This window comes from Scyliorhinus torazame, chromosome 10 (assembly GCF_047496885.1).
Source record: "Scyliorhinus torazame isolate Kashiwa2021f chromosome 10, sScyTor2.1, whole genome shotgun sequence".
Taxonomy (NCBI): Eukaryota; Metazoa; Chordata; class Chondrichthyes; order Carcharhiniformes; family Scyliorhinidae; genus Scyliorhinus; species Scyliorhinus torazame.
The window spans coordinates 264,212,593-264,234,818 of record NC_092716.1 but is presented as its reverse complement, the minus strand read 5'-3'; the positions used below and the strand labels follow the sequence as shown (position 1 = coordinate 264,234,818).

General features: G+C 46.6%; 1 protein-coding gene across 3 annotated transcripts in view; it reads left to right on the top strand.

The window, feature by feature from the left end:
- The window catches only part of LOC140384765 (uncharacterized), a 95,908-nt gene extending 75,800 nt beyond the window's left edge, over positions 1 to 20,108 (top strand). The window contains exons 1-5 of one of the 3 annotated variants that reach the window (XM_072466764.1): positions 7,795 to 7,979; positions 10,813 to 10,875; positions 11,153 to 11,231; positions 14,044 to 14,226; positions 19,604 to 20,108. In XM_072466764.1, coding sequence (XP_072322865.1) covers positions 10,835 to 10,875; positions 11,153 to 11,231; positions 14,044 to 14,226; positions 19,604 to 19,933 — 633 coding nt within the window. In that variant the 5' untranslated portion in view covers positions 7,795 to 7,979; positions 10,813 to 10,834 and the 3' untranslated portion in view covers positions 19,934 to 20,108. Of the gene's footprint in view, positions 1 to 7,794; positions 7,980 to 10,697; positions 10,876 to 11,152; positions 11,232 to 14,043; positions 14,227 to 19,603 lie in introns of those variants that run through there. The other 2 variants (XM_072466763.1, XM_072466762.1) reach the window with 2 other exon arrangements.
- Positions 20,109 to 22,226: the final 2,118 nt, after the last annotated feature.

Here is a 22,226-nt window from a genome sequence, read left to right as displayed (position 1 = left end):
GATTTCTGGATAATTGGGGCTCATTCTGGGGTCGGTGGGACCTCTACAAACGGGATGGTCTACACCTGGACCAGAGGGGTACCAATATCCTGGGGGACAAATTTGCTAATGCTCTTCGGGAGGGTTTAAACTAGTTCAGCAGGGGCTTGGGAACCTGAATTGTAGCTCCAGTATACAGGAGGTTGAGAGTAGTGAGGTCATGAGTACGGTTTCAAAGTTGCAGGAGTGTACCGGCAGGCAGGAAGGTGGTTTAAAGTGTGTCTTCTTCAAGGTGGGTGAACTTGCGGCATGTGCTGGTACCTGGGACTTCGATGTTGTGGCCATTTCGGAGACATGGATAGAGCAGGGACAGGAATGGTTGTTGCAGGTGCCGGGGTTTAGATATTTCAGTAAGCTCAGGGAAGGTGGTAAAAGAGGGGGAGGGGTGGCATTGTTAGTCAAAGACAGTATTACGGTGGCAGAAAGGACGTTTGATGAGGACTCGTCTACTGAGGTAGTATGGGCTCAGGTTAAAAACAGGAAAGGAGAGGTCACCCTGTTAGGGGTTTTCCAGAGATGTAGAGGAAAGGATTGCAAAGATGATTCTGGATAGGAGCGAAAGCAACAGGGTAGCTGTTATGGGGGACTTTAACTTTCCAAATATTGACTGGAAACGCTATAGTTCGAGTACTTTAGATGGGTCCATTTTTGTCCAATGTGTGCAGGAGGGTTTCCTGACACAGTATGTAGATAGGCCAACGAGAGGCGAGGCCATATTGGATTTGGTACTGGGTAATGAACCAGAACAGGTGTTAGATTTGGAGGTAGGTGAGCACTTTGGTGATAGTGACCACAATTCGATTACGTTTACTTTAGTGATGGAAAGGGATAGGTATATACCGCAGGGCAAGAGTTATATCTGGGGGAAAGGCAATTATGATGCGATGAGGCAAGACTTAGGATACATCGGATGGAGAGGAAAACTGCAGGGGATGGGCACAATGGAAATGTGGAGCTTGTTCAAGGAACAGCTACTGCGTGTCCTTGATAAGTATGTACCTGTCAGGCACGGAGGAAGTGGTCGAGCGAGGGAACCGTGGTTTACTAAAGCAGTCGAAACACTTGTCAAGAGGAAGAAGGAGGCTTATGTAAAGATGAGACATGAAGGTTCAGTAAGGGCGCTCAAGAGTTATAAGTTAGCTAGGAAGGACCTAAAGAGTGAGCTAAGAAGAGCCAGGAGGGGACATGAGAAGTCTTTGGCAGGTAGGATCAAGAATAACCCTAAAGCTTTCCATGGATATGTCAGGAATAAAAGAATGATTAGGGTAAGAGTAGGGTGTAGCCACTTAAAATGGCCAACTCCCGATTTAAAATGGTGAACGGAAAGGCTGATGGGAAAGTCAGCCAACAGGACAAAAACGAGCAGCTGCAGGTTGGCTGTGTATTTACCTCTGGAAAGGCCAGACAAGATCGACACCAGCAACCATCAGCATAACAAAACACCAGCCATCTGCATACTAATGAGCAATCCCCGGGAACAATAAGCAACATTTAGACACACAAAGCAAAACCAGACTCTTCGGCGCCAGCAGAAGCCGACACAATGGGAGGTGAACGACCACCTCAGGACCGCCCATCGATCAGGGAACTGCTTCAGCATTGGAGAAAATCGAACCAAGCGATTAGGACAAAATCCAATCACTTTGGACCAGGTACAGGGTCCGCCCCGAAAGGCGGGAAGCCCCTGGGGACTATAATAATTGAGCCCCAAGTTCAAGGCGCTCTCTCTTCCAGCTCGCTTCATTCTTCAACAACCGCTCAAAAACTGTAAGTCTTACTTCAACGCTCGCTACGAGATAGGCGCTCCTAGCTACCAATCCGTACCAACTTCGAATCCCGCAGGCTCAGAACCCGAACGAAAGGCCATTCGTTTCCCTGACCTGGTGGGCCAGTTCCAAGTTAAGTATTGGCCTGTTAGCTGTAGAAGTAGCTTAGACATAGAATTTGTACATAAGTAGCGATTACTGTGTAGAATAAATGTGCTTTGATTTAAATCTTACTAAGCGGTGTATTGGATTATTGATCATTACTCGGACTTGAACCACGTGGCGGTATCAGAAAGATACCTGGCGACTCAAGAGCAAAGGTGATAAAACAGAGCAATTAAACTAAGGCAAAGTTAGCAACAAGTGCCAGTCAAGGACAGTAGTGGGAAGTTGTGTGTGGAGTGTGAGGAGATAGGAGAGGTGTTAACTGAATATTTTTCATCAGTATTCACACAGGAAAAAGACAATGTTGTCGAGGAGAATACTGAGATTCAGGCTACTAGACTAGAAGGGCTTGAAGTTCATAAGGAGGAGGTGTTAGCAATTCTGGAAAGTGTGAAAATAGATAAGTCCCCTGGGCCGGATGGGATTTATCCTAGGATTCTCTGGGAAGCTAGGGAGGAGATTGCTGAACCGTTGGCTTTGATCTTTAAGTCATCTTTGTCTACAGGAATAGTGCCAGAAGACTGGAGGATAGCAAATGTTGTCCCCTTGTTCAAGAAGAGGAGTAGAGACAACCCCGGTAACTATAGACCAGTGAGCCTTACTTCTGTTGTGGGCAAAATCTTGGAAAGGTTTATAAGAGACAGGATGTATAATCATCTGGAAAGGAATAATTTGATTAGAGATAGTCATCACGGTTTTGTGAAGGGTAGGTCGTGCCTCACAAACCTTATTGAGTTCTTTGAGAAGGTGACCAAACAGGTGGATGAGGATAAAGCAGTTGATGTGGCGTATATGGATTTCAGTAAAGCGTTTGATAAGGTTCCCCACGGTAGGCTACTGCAGAAAGTACGGAGGCATGGGATTCAGGGAGATTTAGCAGTTTGGATCAGAAATTGGCTAGCTGGAAGAAGACAAAGGGTGGTGGTTGATGGGAAGTGTTCAGACTGGAGTCCAGTTACTAGTGGTGTACCACAAGGATCTGTTTTGGGGCCACTGCTGTTTGTCATTTTTATAAGTGACCTGGAAGAGGGCGTAGAAGGCTGACACTAAAGTCGGTGGAGTTGTGGACAGTGCGGAAGGTGTTACAAGTTACAGAGGGACATAGATAAGCTGCAGCGCTGGGCTGAGAGGTGGCAAATGGAGTTTAATGCAGAAAAGTGTGAGGTGATTCATTTTGGAAGGAATAACAGGAAGACAGAGTACTGGGCTAATGGTAAAATTATTGGCAGTGTGGATGAGCAAAGAGATCTCGGTGTCCATGTACATAGATCCCTGAAAGTTGCCACTCAGGTTGAGAGGGTTGTTCAGAAGGCGTAAGGTGTGTTAGCTTTTATTGGTAGAGGGATTGAGTTTCGGAGCCATGAGGTCATGTTGCAGCTGTACAAAACTCTGGTGCGGCCGCATTTGGAGTATTGCGTGCAATTCTGGTCGCTGCATTATAGGATGTGGAAGCATTGGAAAGGGTGCAGAGGAGATTTACCAGAATGTTGCCTGGTACGGAGGCAAGATCTTATGAGGAAAGGCTGAGTGACTTGAGGCTGTTTTCGTTAGAGAGAAGGTTAAGAGGTGCCTTAATTGAGGCATACAAGATGATCAGAAGATTGGATAGAGTGGACAGTGAGAGCGTTTTTCCTCGGATGGTGATGTCTAGCACAAGGGGACATAGCTTTAAATTGAGGGGAGATAGATATAGGACAGATGTCAGAGGTAGGTTCTTTACTCAGAGAGTAGTAAGGGCGTGGAATGCCCTGCCTGCAACAGTAGTGGACTCGCCAACACTAAGGGCATTCAAATGGTCATTGGATAGACATATGGACGATAAGGGAATAGTGTAGATGGGCTTTAGAGTGGTTTCACAGGTCGGCGCAACATCGAGGGCCGAAGGGCCTGTATTGCGCTGTAATGTTCTATGTTCTATGTTCTATGTTCAAGTCTGTAAAGATTTAATCACCTGCTAATGGTCGCATTCCAAGCATTGTTTGGCATCTTTGAATTTGTCTATATATGTGTTTCTGGAACATACCTCTTCATTCACCTGAGGAAGGAGCAGCGCTCCGAAAGCTAGTGACATCGAAACAAACCTTTTGGACTTTAACCTGGTGTTGTAAGACTTCGTACTGTGCTCACCCCAGTCCAACGCCGGCATCTCCACATCATGGCTACCATCGACACCGCAAACTGCCGGCTCAAAGTGGAGAGGATCTCCAGGAAGATCGCGCATATAGACACTAACATTAAGTTTCTACAAAGATGCAAGAAAGCAGACAAGATCCCGAAAGGGCTACAGATCACAAACCCACTCAAGTCGACCTACAACACAGACTACGCTGAGAGACTCTGCCGTCGCACTTCTCTCACACTCCTCAACCACCTCGTCCGCCAGCTCTACAGCAGACGACGCAACCTGGAAACCAAGATAGAGGCCATATTCTCAACATGCGCTCAGGATGCAGCAGACCAGCTGCGGAACACCGCCAAACAGATGAGACAACAATACTATGCCACCTATATGCACACCAAGAACAGAAAGCTTGAGAAACTTGGCATCACCATCGGCAGCAACCAAGCCACCCCCGGTGCCACAGTAGAAAAGAATACAGGGAAATCTATTGTCAACTTGTCAGACTACACCCTTCAACCAGACGAAATCGAAGTCCTCAGCAGAGGGCTCAATTTCTGCACCACCACCAAAATGGACCCCATCAGTCTCGCGGCAGACACGGAGGAATTCATCAGGCGAATGAGGCTCTGGGAATTCTTCCACAGACCCCAAGAGTCCAACAGCGAACCCAAGCAGACTACCAATAAACCGGAACAGCAGACCGAGAGATCTGCGGTGCGGCAACCGAAGAGGAAAGAGTCGAATTGGACCCCTCTGGAAGGCCGCTGCCTTAGACTCGACATGTATGCTCAAGCCGTCAGGAGTCGCGTCAATGCCAGATTCATCAGTCGCATTCACAAGACAGCCCCGAACGTCACCCAAGCACAACGCAATGCCATCCACGCTCTCAAGACCAACCGCAGCATCGTCATCAAACCAGCAGACAAAGGAGGGGCCACTGTTGTACTGAACAGAACGGACTACTGCAAAGAAGTATACCGACAACTGAACAACCAAGAACACTACAGACAGTTACCCGCAGATCCGACCAAGGAACACATCCGCCAACTTAACAGACTGATCAAGACCTTGGATCCAGATCTTCAGAGCACCCTACGTGCTCTCATCCCACGTACTCCCCGCATTGGAGATCTCTACTGCCTCCCAAAAATACATAAGGCCAACACACCAGGCCGCCCTATCGTTTCAGGCAATGGGACCTTGTGTGAGAACCTCTCTGGCTACATCGAGGGCATCTTGAAACCCATCGTACAAGGTACGCCCAGCTTCTGTCGCGACACGACGGACTTCCTACAGAAACTCAGCACCCATGGACCAGTTGAACCAGGAACATTCCTCGTCACAATGGACGTCTCGGCACTCTACACCAGCATCCCCCATGACGACGGCATTGCTGCAACAGCCTCAGTACTCAACACCGACAACTGCCAATCTCCAGACGCAATTCTGCAACTCATCCGCTTCATTCTGGATCACAACGTCATCACCTTCGACAACAAGTTCTTCATCCAGACGCACGGAACAGCCATGGGGGCCAAATTTGCACCCCAATACGCCAACATCTTCATGCACAAGTTTGAACAGGACCTACTCACCGCACAGGACCTTCAACCGACGTTATACACCAGATACATCGATGACATTTTTTTCCTTTGGACCCACGGCGAAGAATCACTGAAACGACTACACGATGACATTAATAAGTTCCATCCAACCATCAGACTCACCATGGACTACTCTCCAAAATCAGTTGCATTCTTGGACACACTCGTCTCCATCAAGGATGGTCACCTCAGCACTTCGCTTTACCGCAAACCCACGGATAACCTCATGATGCTCCACTTCTCCAGCTTCCACCCTAAACACATTAAAGAAGCCATCCCCTATGGACAAGCGCTCCGTATACACAGGATCCGCTCAGACGAGGAGGAGCGTAACAGACATCTACAGACGTTGAAAGATGCCCTCGTACGAACGGGATATGGCACTCGACTCATCGATCGACAGTTCCAACGTGCCACAGCGAAAACCCGCATCGACCTCCTCAGAAGACAAACATGGGACACAGCTGACAGAATACCCTTCGTCGTCCAGTACTTCCCCGGAGCGGAGAAACTACGTCATCTTCTTCACAGCCTTCAACACGTCATTGATGACGAAGAACATCTTGCCAAGGTCATCCCCACACCCCCACTACTTGCCTTCAAACAACCGCGCAACCTCAAACGAACCATTGTTTGCAGCAAACTACCCAGTCTTCAGAACAGTGACCACGACACCACACAACCCTGCCATGGCAATCTCTGCAAGATGTGCCTGATCATCGACATGGATACCACTATTACACGTGAGAACACCACCCACCAGGTACGCGGTACGTACTCGTGCGACTCGGCCAACATTGTCTACCTCATACGTTGCAGGAAAGGATGTCCCGAAGCGTGGTACATTGGCGAGACCATGCAGACGCTGCGACAACGAATGAACGGACATCGCGCAACAATCACCGGGCAGGAATGTTCCCTTCCAGTCGGAGATCACTTCAGCAGTCAAGGGCATTCAGCCTCGGATCTCCGGGTAAGCGTTCTCCAAGGCGGCCTTCAGGACGCGCGACAACGCAGAATCGCCGAGCAGAAACTTATAGTCAAGTTCCGCACACATGAGTGCGGCCTCAACCGGGACCTGGGATTCATGTCACATTACATTCATCCCCCACCATCTGGCCTGCGAAATCCTACCAACTGTCCTGGCTTGATGTAATTCACACCTCTTTAACCTGGGGTTACCCCATCTCTGGATCTGTAAAGATTTAATCACCTGCTAATGGTCGCATTCCAAGCATTGTTTGGCATCTTTGAATTTGTCTATATATGTGTTTCTGGAACATACCTCTTCATTCACCTGAGGAAGGAGCAGTGCTCCGAAAGCTAGTGACATCGAAACAAACCTGTTGGACTTTCACCTGGTGTTGTAAGACTTCGTACTGTGCTCACCCCAGTCCAACGCCGGCATCTCCACATCTATGTTCAAGCAGTTAGGAACTGGAACAGCTGCCCGAGAGAGTGGTGGCAGTGGATTTAATCATGGCTTTTAAAGGACAGGGAGTGGAATTAGCTGAGTTACTCTTGCAATTAGCCCGTAAGAAAAGGACAGATTCATTGGGCTCCTTCTGTGTGACCATTCACACTGTGCCCACCACAAGGCCTCTTCTTGTCAGCACGCACAGTGACAGAGGAATGGTGCACTGTGTTGTACCAGCTCTGCAGAAGCAGCATTGTTGCTAAGGAAGAGGATTATTGAATGTGCCAACACAATTTTTTGGCAGCCCAGAATGTAAACTTCTCTGGCCTTGTTACAGACGCAGTTCTTCAAGAAAGCCGGTAAAAGTTTCCAATTATTTAGTTCAACCCTCACTATCTTTCTCATTCTTAAGGCAAGTGGTGAATTAATGACCCCTTTCTCATATTAATTCTAAGCGCGGTGGAGGTCGACGATACACAAGCCAATCAGACCAAGGGAACTGAACATTTCATGGAAACACCTTTCTGTTCTGGATGAGAAGTTGGACAACAATATGAATGTGTTTCGATTGACCATTCTGAATACTATTGCCGCTTTAATGCAAGAGGCAATTATGTCAAATTTTGAAGTAATTTGTTAGTTTATAATCTTTGCTTTGTCACACTGAGTAATACCTTGTGTGGTTCAGGTACACACACAAACCCAAATCGAATTGTTTGCAAGTTAGAAATTCTGCTTTTTAAGTACCCACTCATCGTGTAATGGGCACAGAACATGTTATTCTCAGCAGTATCTATCCAAACTGTTCGAACAGGGAGGGGAAATTGACACAGTTTCCCTGTCTGCAGAGGAAGGTGTAACTGCAGGTCAGTCATTTAACGTTAATCTTTTTGTTTTAAACTCTCACAATATTGATTTAGTTCTGGGCCCGTCAATTGTCGGAAATTGGAAAAGTTTAAACTAATACTTTATTATTTATCGCCACTTTTCTTCAGTCCACCCTTCATCTGAAATAATGGATTTGGCACACGGTGTTTAACTCAGTTGATCAGTGAAGCTGATGGGGTTTAGGGTTATTATTCATGCAGGAATGTAAACTACTCCACTTCGGTTGTTAACGCGTTATAGAGATTATAGCCTGCAGCTGAACATAGTGATGGCAGTGACTTCAATTCTCTTCCCAGGATTGACCAGCACACTCTCCTGCTGTTACCACCTGTCATTAACATAATATGCAAGAATTTACAAGTTGATACTCAACCTGTTATGAGCAGACCGTCCTTGGCCCCAGGACTGGACTTTCTGGCTCAGGCGGGAATGTTACCTGCTGCACCTCACCACCCCCTTTTTACATTTAACGGAGTTTGGAACTCGACCTGCGGATAGACCCTCCGGAGAACCATTTCCAGGACAATGAGCCAAATGGTGAAAAGTTGTGTGAGACGACTTGCTGCCCTTGTCCTTCTAGATGGAAGTGGTTGTGGGTTTGGAAGGTGCTGTCTCAGGAACCTTGGCGAGTTCTTGCAGTGTATCTTGTAGATGGTGCACACGGCTGCCGCTGTTTGTCGGTGGTGGTGGGTTTGAATGTTTGTGGAAGCGGCTGCTTTGTCCTGGATGGTGTTGAGCGTCTTAAGTGTTGTTGGAGCTGCGCTCATCCAGGCAAGTAGAGAGTATTCCATTGAAGTCCTGACTTGTGCCTTATAGGACAGGCTTTGGGAGGGTCAGGAGGTGAGTTACTCACTGTAGGATTCCTAGCCTTTGACTTGCTCTGGTAGCCACAGCATTAATGTGGCTAGTCCAGTTCAGTTTCTGATCAATGGTAACCCCCAGGATGTTGATTGTGGGGGATTCAGCGAAGGTAATGACATTGAATGTCAAGGGGCGATGGTTAGATCCCCTCTTGTAGGACATGGTCATTGCCTGGCACTTGTGTGGTGCAAATGTACCTTGCCATTTGTCAGCCCAAGCCTGGAAATTGTCCTCGTCTTGCTGTATTTGGGCATGGCTGCTTCATTGTCTGAGGAATTGCGAATGGTGCTGAACATCCCCACTTCTGACCTTATGATGGAACGGAGGTCATTGATGAAGCAGATGAAGATAGTTGGGCCTGGGACATTTCTCTGAGGAACTCCTGCAGTGATGTCCTGGAGCTGAGATGATTGACCTCCAACCATCACAACCACATTCCTGTGTGCCAGGTACGACTCCCCCTGATTCCCATTGACACCAGGTTAGCTCGGGCTCCTTGATACCATACCATGGTCAAATACTGCCTTGATGTCAAGGGCAGTCACTCTCACTTCACCTGTGGCATTCAGCTCTTTTGTCCATGTTTGAACCAAGGCTGAGTGACCCTGGCGGAACCCAAACTGAGTGTCCGTGAGCAGGTTATTGCCGGGTAAGTGCCGCTTGATGCTGATGATGGAGAGGAGACTGATAGGGCAATAATTGGCTGGGTTGGATTTGTCCTGTTTCTTGTGGACAGGACACACCTGGGCAATTTTCTACATTGCTGGGTAGATGCCACTGTTGTAGCTGTACTAGAACAGCTTGGCTAGGGGCGCGGCAAGCACTTGGATGCACTTGAGAGAAATAAACTTGCAGGGTTACATGGGATGGCACGGTGGCACTGTGGGTAGCACTGCTGCCTTACAGTGCCAGGGACCCAGGTTCAATTCAAGCTTCGGGTGACTGTCTGTGTGGACTTTCCACTTTCTCCCCGTGTCTGCGTGGGTTTCCTCCGGATGCTCCGGTTTCCTCCCACGGTCCAAAGATGTGCAGGTTAGGTGGATTGGCCACGCTAAGTTGCCCCTTTGTGTCCAAAGATGTGAAGGTTAGGTGGGGATGGGGCAGGGGAGTGGGCCTAGGAGGGTGCTCTTTCAGAGGGTTGGTGCAGACTCGATGGGCCGAGTGGCCTCCTCCTGTACTGTGGGGATTCTATGCATCTAAGTATCAGCGGAGAAACATCACAAGCTTCACAATGTGGCTGGTGCAATTTTCCATGTGTATCTACACTGCATCATGTCCAGGAATTTATTAAATCACAGGGAAGTTGTGGTAAAGTTTTATACATAGAACATAGAACAATACAGCGCAGTACAGGCCCTGCTTTTCATTTCTGCTTCGACCACAATGAACCCCAGATCTGGTCAGGTGTGAGGCTCCTTGAGAGTGCGCAAAGGAGATTTACCAGGATGCTTCCACAGATGAGGGATTTCAGCTACAAAGTTAGATTAAAGCAACTGGGGCTGCTCTCCTTGTTAATAAAGGGGATTTGATAGAGGTTCACAAGATTGACAAGGTTTAGATAATAAATATTATCTGCTCCCTTTAGCTGATGGTACAAGAAGCAGGGGATACAATTTAAGTTTTTGGCAAGAGATATGATAAGGATGTGAGGGAGAACTTTATTTGGATGAGTGAGCGGCAATGTTGTGGAACGTGCTGCCTGTGGGGGTGGTGAAAGTAGAGACGGGATGAATAATTTCAAAAGGAAATTGGATGCACCTGAGAGAAATAAACTTGCAAAGCCATGGGGATAGAGTGGGTGAACGGGACTGACTGGATTACTCCACAGAGTGCAAGCATGGACTGGGTGGTTGAATGACCACCTCTCTGCTCTGCCTCCAATTGCAGCATTTCTTAGATTGAGAATCCGACCATGAAACTATCTGAGGGAACTGTTGAAACCTTTTGCAGATCTTCATATTGGACACTTGCCATGATGCTGAGGAGCAACAAAAGACGGTTTCATAACAAATTGTGAGTGAGACTTTTTAAAAAAACATCGCCAAGATAAAACTGTCAATTGTTCTATTTAATTATACAATGAACTAATAGTTAAAAAACTATTTCCCAAATAGAGAGAAGAGGCTTGTAGAGTCATAGACATAGCATGTTAAACGACTGCGAGATGGTACACCTAGCTAAAAGAATATATATTATATATTTTCATTGACATTGTTAAGATCAGGCAGCTTCAGAGAAGAATGGCTTATTGAGCACAAAAATGTGAGACATGTTTGCCTTTATTGTGCAGAGCCTTGGAGCAACATTACTACCGAAATACACAGTATCCCACCTCTCAAGATTCAACAAATTCACTGCGCCCCCTAAAAGTAAGTCTGAAGCCCAGAGAAATATTTTGCTCTTTAAATCATGAATTCTTGTCTTCCACAATCGAGGATCCGTGAATTTAAGATTAAAAAACATTTCAACAATTATGCTGTTTAACCATGTCTCACAAGCAAATGCTGTGGTTTACCGCCAAGGGTTCTTCAAATCTATACACGACTTAATTAATCATCTGTTTCATCTCTTTGAGACTTTGCAAGGATAATCCTCTTAACTGAGAACTTAAGAGCCAGCACTCAAGTATTAAAGTGGGATAGACTCTTAAGAGTAATTAAATCAATCTTCAGTCTAACTTTGCTTGGCTTGTTATAGCATGACTAATTGTGAGAATGAAACATGGCAACACTGAATAAAAAAATAATGTTTTAAAACTCTTTAAAATTGCAAGATTTAAAAGGGGAAGAAAGTAAATATCCCACTTGGAAGAAATAGCTGCTGATTAATCTAACATGCAAATGTATCTCTACTCCGTTTACTTTGCTGCGAGCCAGGGGATTGAATGTTTTTAAATAAATGCACAATTTGTGTGAATAAAAGGTCATTTTATTTGACACACCCAAGGGTGGATTAGGAAAAGTTTGACACAACCTGGATGGCAATCTCACATCTCACGGTTTTAACACCAAGATTGGTTTGATGCACGACCTCTATCACTTTCCATTGAAACAGAAGTGACATTATAAACACAGCCAAAGATTCCCAAACATTGATTTTAGTGAGTGAGGATGCCAACTCTGAAAGCAGAGGGCGTGTGCAACCAGCAGCAACCTGCAAAATTCTCTGAGATGAACACTTGGTGGAGCTGAGAGTGACTCCAGCAAATGTAACATTGGTATATGTTGTGGCTCAGTCAGGAGCATTCTCAGACCTATTTCAGGAGTTTGTCAGTCTCATGCCAGAGACTTGAGCAAGATTTAGGCTGACACATCAGTACAGAGGGAGAAGTGCACTGTCGGAAATGCTGTCTTTTGGATTTGATTTTAATCCCTGTCTAGTGGATGCTGGTGATCCTTTGCAAGAACAACAGGACAGTGCTCCCAGGTGTCCTGGTCATTATTTCTCCAGGACGAACACCATAAATTGAGTTAACCTCATATGACATTACTGTTGGTGGAATCTTGCTGTGTGAAACTTAGTTGCTGCTTTTCCTACATTACCACAGTGACTATACTTAAAAATGTTGAATTGGCTATCACGTACTTTGTGATGTCCTGAGATCATGAGAGGTGCTACGTAAATATCAATTCTTTCCTTCTCAACTGTGTGATATTACAATCCCCAACAACGACTCAGATACTGGACCAAAACTTTCTTACTGACAAAGTGTTAAATTATTTAACATCAAACCCGAAAATAGCTTACAATTACACCTTAAACAATACTACTCAACACAGTGAATACAATACCCTCAATTACTATCTCTATTCCCAATTAAACAGGAAAGAACACATACAGCTCTCAATCCACCCTACATCCCAATGGCACAGAGTAATACTTACTTTCCAGAACAGATCTGGCTCCTGTTAAAACCCCAGCAAACTCTGGCTGGATGTCTTCAAAAAGCTGCTTCAACAAGATTGTGTCAGCTTCTCCCTTGTCCTCGGACAAGTCTCCACTGCTTTAAATACTATTAATATATTTTTTTATCCAACTACCGTGAGAGCAAAAGACTTTATTTGTGGTCTAAAGGGTTAGCCAGATCTGAACTCAACTCAAAAAGCTTTCTCAAAATGCCCGAATGCCTTAGCTCCACCCAGCAAAGACATCATCTCCCCAGGCTGAAAACACATTAACTCCCCAGGCTGAAAACATATTAACTCCCCAGGGACTCCCCCTAGCCAAACAACAATACATTAGTCCAGGTGTTTTACTGGTCAATTTCACCTCTGGCTCCTAAAGGCTCACTGGTCTTGCAAAACATGGTTCTTTTAAAAACATGACCACTGCAGTCAAACACACTCTAACTCTGGCTTTTAACCCTTAAATGGCCAAATGTTTATAATCCAATATATTTGTCACAGTGAGAGTTATGCATCAGGCGCCTGGTGGCCCTTGAAACTGATCTGAAAGTAATCGCGCTGCCAACTTTATCTCGGAACCTAAAATGTAACTTCAAATTGCCTGTGGGTTTCATCCAGACACTACCCTTTTTACATTTCCAGGCTGTTAATTTAATTGTCTTGTTTAACAGACCGCTCTGTGCAGGCATGTGACCAACTATTGAATTTTAGATGCTGGGGAGCACAGTTGAAAATCCTTTCTCTCTCCAAATATTTAACTTAAGTTCAGGTAGGCTTCCAAAGTGTCTGCATTCCAATGGACATGTGAACACTTTGTGAACTCGGTTTGACACTACATTGGAATCACAGTGCATATTGGGACATTAGGAAATGGTGTAGGACCGGTGCCTTGAAGGACCCTCACATCCCTCATCCTGGAACCAATCTGAGCCCTGACACCAAGTGGGATAAGGTTGAGGAGCTGAATGGTTTACTCCTGTTCCTATATTCCTATCATTCTGCAATTGCTCTGCAAATTAAACATTACCGCAAAGATTTGTGAGAGTAAACATTCAGTATAAAAAAAAGAATCCGAATGGAAATTTAAAAATGAGGGTATTGATCCACTTGTCCTGTTTGGCAATGGCCTCGTCAGGTTAACAATATCGGGAAGAATATTTAATATAAACTGAAGTGCAAGTTGAGCTGAGTAAATGTCCAGAAATCGTAAAGCCTGCACATTGAACTTTGAAACAATTTGTTGCATGAGTGCTCTGTTTTTCATATTGTCTTGAAGGTGTGGCAGGGTTATCGAGGGAATGTTTATTTCGAACCTTTACGAATTGTTAAAGTACCAGCAGAAAGCACCATTGAAACGCTGTATAAGATTTCTTACAAGCGAACATACGCGGTTGATGAAAGACTCCTCGCAGGATGGGCCAAGCAGTGGTGTACAGGGAATGAACCTTCTCACAGATATGTATGTGTGCCACTTATATTACAATGTCCTGACTGTAATTCCTTATTTCTTTTTAGCAAAGAACCATAGGTTCATAACTCCATCCACAAGATGTCCTAAACTAATAATGAATGGCGGTTTTACATGGCTGAAATATGTTGATCCAGGGCACTAAAACCAGACTTAAATGCTCATGGTCTGCTAAAGGTTTTGTAGTTCAATGGGTTTCTTTGTATCCATTCCCCCCCCCCCCCCCCCCCCCCACCCCCCGCCATTACCGATGATTGCAAAGAATATCCAGAGATACAGATCAACATTCTGTTGCATGATTCAGAACCATTTGAGGCTAGAATGGACGTAATTTTGCTGGAAGTAGCAGGGTTTCCTGGTTAATGTACATTAATGTGTAGGATACATTGAACACGAGTTGAATGTTTACTGAATGAAAGCCATTTCCATTTCCTGACACTAAAATGATTGTCATTAATGGAGTTTTGATGCTTCATATCTTCCCTCGGCTGTTTGGGACAGTATTAGAGATTTGGGGCGTGATATTGGCCACTGTCACTCTTTCTTACAGTAAAAAATCCACATTAATGAAGGGGAAATCCAGCCGGGCACAGATCGAAGATAATTTTATTCTAAACAGATCAATGCCATAACTTCCATCTGTGTGAACTATACAACTTTCATTCATAGAAAATAAGTTATTTTTTAATTAGAGAAATTATGATTTTTAAAACAATTATAGCCAAGATGTCAACAAGATTTGTTCATGTTCCTCTCCAGATCCCGGGGCACATGGTCAGCAACAATATCCACATCTCCTCAAATGTCAATCTTGACCTGCTCTCAGTCCAGGTCTACTTTCAGAGTTATTCCAGTCCAGTCTTTATCAATAGCCAAAGGTCTACTATGTCCTCTTGTCCTTTGTTAGTTTTTCTTGTAATCTCTTGTAATCCCTGGTTGAGGATTAGCAGGCAACATGGCTTTGCCAAAGCTATTACATAACCAGCCACAAAGAAGTCAACAAAACTTATTTTATTCTTTCGCGATGTGTGTGTTGCTGGCTCGGCCCATGTTTGTTGCCTGACCCTAGTTGCCCTTTGGAAGGTGGACGTTTGCTGCCCATGTGGAGCAGGTACATCCACAGTGCTGTTTGGGAAGGATTTTGACCCAGCGACAGTGAAGGAACGGTGATATATTTCCAAGTCAGTGTGGTGAGTGACATGGAAGAGAACTTCCAGGTGGTGATGTCCCCATGGGCGCGATATTCCGGCTGCTAGGTAGCGAGAGACGCCGAAAACAAGATCCACGCCAGGTGCCAAAATGTTTGCGATGCAACCGGCCTGTTCCCCTCGGCGAAATCAGGGTCTCGCCATAGTGTGGCAAGAAACCAGTTATCACTGGCCGTGGAGTGAGTGGTCACACACAGGACAGCTCCGGCTCAAAGGCGTAGATCTGAGTTCTTCTTACCCAAAAACAGGAGAATTTTGACAGGGAAGTATAGTTGAGGGTGTGGAGGAGATGTTCCCCCCTGCTGGTTATCAGGCCCGGCAGAAGAAGGTGAAAGACCCGGAGACCCGGAGACCTGGCCAAAGAACGGGAATAAGCCTGTGGCACAGCAACAATTGTAAAGATGGCGGAGGGGGAAGGGTCATCGCAGGTTGGGAAGCCCCCGATGGGGTAGTTGATGCCGTTTATTCGAGAGGAGTTTTGCCAACAAAGAAAGGAGGTGCAGAAAGTCTGATCGAAGGTCATCGAAGGAGCGCCTGTGCCTCTGAAAAGCTCGATGGAGAGAGTTGAGAAGTGTTTGGAGGCGCACAGGTCACAGACCCAAGAGATTGAGTGGGTGATGGCGGATCACAGCAATCGGGTGGTGGCATTGGAGGCGGAGATCCTGGGGGATCTTTGCAAGACGTTAAGAGCAAAGGCGAAGAGCAGGAGAACAGGTCTAGAAGGCAGAACCTGCCAGTCGCCTGTCTGCCTGAAGGCGCGAGTGCCACGGGATGTGTCTCAGGGTGCTGGCAGATGCTCCTCAGTGATTGGGCCGTGCTCTGCAGAGCCTCGGCAACGCCCACCTGAGAGCGGGACGTGTCCCGCAGAACCTCATCCAGGTCGGCCTGGTACAGGCTGATATCCCCCAGTGAGTCGGATATTCTATTGAGACCCTCAGCCATGGCCGTCACCGACTGTGCGATGCCTTGGACACCTTCACTATTGGTGCTGCGTCGGGCCCCAGGCAACGGTCACCACCCTGGCAGTGTTGGCCGCGGTGCCACGCATTGCGGGCGACATCTCCAGCGCCCGAAGCCTCTGGGACTCCTCCAATTGGCTGTGGATCTGCTGGAGTGACGCTGACATCTCCCTCTGAATGTCCCGGCCGCTCCCTATCGTCTCCATCAGCTCCGGGTATCCCTGTTCCAGAGGCTCAGCATCAGGCTGGGACCCAGCTGGGTCCTGGGATCCAGCAGCCCTCCTGTCCCGCCCGGGGGGGGGGTTCTTGCCTCCAGCTGATGTGCATCAGCAGCAGTGTGGTGCTCACCAGATTGAGCCCCAGAAGTCTGACCACTAACGTTTCCCACCGAGGTGTGTGTATCTGTGCTGGTGGAGGGGGGGGGGGGGGATGACAGCTGTGACGCCTCGATCGTGTCTTCCTCGGAGCTCTCCTCCGAGGTGGTCTCCTGGGAGTCAGGAGAGGGGGCCGCCCGGGATGGGCCGGCACCGTCAGATAGAGGACCTGTGGGAGAATGGACAAGTGATCAGTTGGAGGGATGGGTCAGTCAGTAAGGCAATAACAACTCACGTGTGACAGGTCCTCCGGGTGGGGCCCGGCGGTTTCTCACCTCTGCGGCGTCCACCAGCCTCCGCGTTGGTGACCGCTATGTCCTCGCCAATTCCGGTCACCTCCAGGGCCCGCTCTTCGAAGGTGGTGAAGATTCTTAATTCCGGCATCCCACCGCTAGACTGGGTCCTTTCCCGGCGATTCTGCAAGGGGAGAAATAGCTGGGGCCTTAACAGATATCTTCACATCCTCTCGGACCACAGGCGAGGTTCCAGAGGACTGGAGAATAGCCAATATTATTCCCTTGTTTAAGAAAGGAAGCAGGGACAATCCAGCAAATTATAGGCCGGTGAGCCTGACATCAGTGGTGGGGAAGCTTTTGGAAAAGATACTGAGGGACAGGATATAGGCCCATTTGGAGGAAAATGGACTAGTTAGTGACAGGCAGCATGGTTTTGTACGGGGAAGGTCATGTCTCACCAACTTGATTGACAGTAAGAAGTCTTACAACACCAGGTTTGTTTTGAATCACTAGCTTTCGGAGCACAGCTCCTTCCTCAGGTGAATGAAGAGGTGGGTTCCAGAAACATATATATAGACAAAGTCAAAGATGCAAGATGATACTTTGAATGCCAGTCTTTCCAGGTAATTAAGTCTTTACAGGTCTAGATGGAGCAACTGGAGAGAGGGATAATCACAGGTTAAAGAGGTGTGAATTATGTCAAGCCAGGACAGTTGGTAGGATTTCGCAGGCCAGATGGTGGGGGGTGAATGTAATGCGACATGAATCCAAGGTCCCGGTTGAGGCCGCACTCGTGTGCGGAACTTGGCTATAAGCTTCTGCTCGGCGATTCTGCGTTGTCACGCGTCCTGAAGGCCGCCTTGGAGAACGCTTACCCGGAGATCAGAGGCTGAATGTCCTTGACTGCTGAAGTGTTCCCCGACTGGAAGGGAACATTCCTGCCTGGTGATTGTCGCGCGATGTCCGTTCATCCGTTGTCGCAGCGTCTGCATGGTCTCGCCAATGTACCACGCTTCAGGACATCCTTTCCTGCAGCGTATGACGTAGACAACATTTTCCGAGTTGCACGAGTATGTACCACGTACCAGGTGGGTGGTGTTCTCATGTGTAATGGTGGTATCCATGTCGATGATCTGGCGCGTCTTGCAGAGATTGCCATGGCAGGGTTGTGTGGTGTCGTGGTCACTGTTCTGAAGACTGGGTAGTTTGCTGCAAACAATAGTTTGTTTGAGGTTGTGCGGTTGTTTGAAGGCAAGTAGTGGGAGTGTGGGGATGACCTTGGCAAGATGTTCGTCTTCATCGATGACGTGTTCAAGGCTGCGAAGAAGATGTCGTAGTTTCTCTGCTCTGGGGAAGTACTGGGTGATGAAGGCTACTCTGTCAGTTGTGTCCCATCTTTGTCTTCTGAGGAGGTCGGTGCGTTTTTTGCTGTGGCGCGTTGAAACCGTCGATCGATGAGTCAAGCGCCATATCCCGTTCATACGAGGGCATCTTTCAGCGTCTGTAGATGTCTGTTACGCTGTAGCCAGCTAAGTTGACCAACTCCCGATTTAAAATGGAGAACAGCAAAGGCTGAAGGGAAATTCAGCCAACACAGACAGAAACCAGCAGGTGCAGGTTTGCTGTGTATTTAACTCTGCAAAAGCCCAGTCAGCATTGATACCAGCGACCATCAGCATAACAATGTAGCAGCCATCTACATACTAATGAGCAATCCCCGGGAACAATCGCAACATTTGGGACAAACAAAGCTAAGCCAGACTCCTCGGCGCCAGCAGGAACCAACACAAAAGAGGTTAACGGACACCTCAAGACCGCCCATCGATCAGGGAACCGCTCCAGTATTGGAGAAATCGAACCAAGCGATTGGAACAAAGTCCAATCACCTAGAACCAGGTACAGGGTCCGCCCCGAAAGGCGGGAAGCCCCTGGGGACTATAAAAGTTAAGCCCCAAGTTCAAATCACTCTCCTTGACCGGGTCACTCAGCAACGCGAAGCAACCCCTGAGAGTGAATGGTCCAAGCTGCCACATCCCTGAAGTAAGTCTCAAGTCAACGCTCGCTACGAGATAGGCGCTCCTAGCTACCAGTCCATACCGGCTTTGAATCCCGCAGTTTCAGATTCCAAATGAAAGCCCATTTGTTCCCCTGACCTGGTGGGCCAGTCCGAAGTTAAGTATAGGCCTGTTAGTTGTAGAAGTAGCTTAGACGTAGAATTTGTGCATGAGTAGCGATTACTGTGTATAATAAATGTGTATTGATTTGAATCTTACTAATTGGTGTGTTGAGTGATTGATCATTACTTGAACTTGAACCTCGTGGCAGTATCATAAAGATACCTGGCGACTCGAGAGCAAAGGTTATAAAACAGAGCCAATTGAACCAACCAAAAGTTAGCAACAAGGCTCTTCCTCATTCCGGCCAAAATCTGTGGAGAGAAACATGGTCAGTCTGACTGGCTGAATATCTCCAGCATTTCTCTTTTTCTAACAGACAGAATATAACATAATTGTGGATGTTTAACCATTGCCGCTGATCACTTATGGGTTAGGTAAATAACTGTTGTATTCATAGCCTCTTCCTGTTTTCAGAATGTCAGCAGCTCTCAGCCAGTTGGTAAGCCCTCTCGAGTGCTCGGTAGTATGAGACAGCTTTCCATTGAGGACAAGAAAATCACTCTGTCAGATAATAATGGGAGTCTGCCTGAGGACCTGACCTGGATCTGTGGCCTGGAGTCAGTCGGCAGCCTCAGAACAGGGAACCCCACCAGCAAACTCAAGGAAAGAGACAACTGCACAAGGGACAAATTCCGAAAAGGTTTAACGTCCAGGTCATTCAAGAACACAACTGTACTACCTGTAGTAAATGGTTCAAAATACTTTGCTTGTGATCCATGCATCTTACAAAGTAGATTGGTCTGATGGAATATTATATCCTCCGCAATGCTTTTTGCTGAGTGAGTCATCATGTCAGCCACTTTATTTTTCCAGAATGTTCTGCATATGTAAAGTAATATCCATCGTGACTATTTAATATTGTTTAACAATGTGTGGTATAGTCAAGGCTATTAAACATTGAAACTTATCCCCAAATTAATAGCTTGTCTATTGTAATTTGTAAGGTTTCAAACAGAGAGGCCAGATCAATTTTCATGCACTTTGCTTCAGACTGGTCCGAATTCAGACACTGAATTACCGGTATATAAAATAAGTGCCTTATTTTCCACAAGACATGTTGCATAGAATCTTTATTGGATTTTCTTTCCCTCTGTAATGTAACCATGGTACGTGTCATGGATCTGCCTGGTAACGTGAGTGAAAGAAACCCACGCAGACACGGGGAGAACGCGCAGACTCCGCACAGACAGCGACCCAAGCCGGGAATCGAACCTGGGACCCTGGAGCTGTGAAGCAACAGTGCTAACCACTGTTCTACTGTGATGCCCATAGCTGCCATCCAAAAACAAAGGGTAATAAGTGGGGAAAAAAACAAACCAAGAAAGAAAACAAAATAAAATGAGCGCAGAGGTTACAATCTAAAATTGCTGAATCCAGGAGGCTGTTCAGTGCAAACCCTGGAGCAAGCTGAGACGAGACGAGGCAGTTACTGCAGTACGGACAGATGACATCATGGAGAGGGCATCAAATGTAGCTTTGTGGGTAGAGCTTAGGAATAAAAAAGGGACAGTTATGTTCCGAGATGTTTATTATAGACCCCCAAATAGTCAGCGGGAAGTTGAGTTGAAAATTGAAATTGAAATTGAAAATCGTGTATTGTCACAAGTAGGCTTCAAATGTGCACAACTCGAAAAGGAGTGTACATAGATACATAGAAGATAGGAGCAGGAGGAGGCCTTTTGGCCCTTCGAGCCAGCTCCGCCATTCATCACCATCATGTCTGATCATCCAACTCAATAGCCTAATCCTGCTTTCTCCCCCATAGCCTTTGATCCCATTCTCCCCAAGTGCTATATCCAGCCGCCTCTTGAATATATTCAAAGTTTTAGCATCAACTACTTCCTGTGGCAATGAATTCCACAGGCTCACCACTCTTTGTGTGAAGAAATGTCTCCTTATCTCTGTCCGAAATGGTTTACCCTGAATCCTCAGACTGTGACCCTTGGTTCTGGACACACTCATCATTGGTAACATCTTCCCTGCATCTACCCTGTCTAGTCCTGTTAGAATTTTATACGTCTCTATGAGATCCCCTCTCATTCTTCTGAAATCCAGCTAAAACAATCCCAACCTAGTCAATCGCTCCTCATATGACAGTCCCGCCATCCCAGGCATCAGTCTGGTGAACCTTTGCTGCCCTCCCTCGAGAGCTAGAAAATCCTTCCTCAGAGAAGGAGACCAAAACTGACCACAATACTCCAAGTGTGGCCTCACCAAGGCCCTGTACAATTGCAGCAACTCAGCCCTGCTTCTATCCTCGAATCCTCTCGCAATGAAGGCCAACATACCATTAGCCTTCTTTACCGCCTGCTGCACCTACATGCTTACCTTCAGCGACTGGTGCACAAGGACACCCAGGTCCCGCTGCACACTCCCCTCTCCCAATTTACAACCATCCAGGTAGTAATCTGCCTTCCTGTTTTTGCTTCCAAAATGAATATCCTCACACTTATCCTAATTATACTGCATCTGCCATTGATTTGCCCACTCGCCCAACCTGTCCAGATCTTGCGGTAGGATCCCAGCACCCTCGTCACAATTCACCCTCCCACCTAATTTGGTATCATCTGCAAACTTTGAGATGTTACATTTTGTTCCCTCATCCAAATCATTAATATATATTGTGAATAGCTGGGGTCCCAGCACCGATCCCTGTGGTACCCCACTGGTTACTGCCTGCCAATTTGAAAAGGACCCATTAATCCCTACACCTTGTTTCCTCTCCGCCAACCAGTTTTCTATCCACCCCAATACATTTACCGCAATCCCATGCGCTTTAATTTTGCACAAGAATCTCTTGTGCAGTGTAATGTGTAAAAATATGTGTATAATTACGTGTAAAAATAATAAGAAGGTAATTATATTAGGTGATTTCAACTTTCCCAAAATTAATTGGGATAGCCATCATGCTCAGGGCTTAGATGGAGTGGAGTTCTTAAAATCAATACAGGAGAACTTTTCAGCTCAATATGTACAGGATCCAACAAGGGATGGTGCAGTGCAGGACCTAATACTGGGGAATGAAGCCAGATAGGTG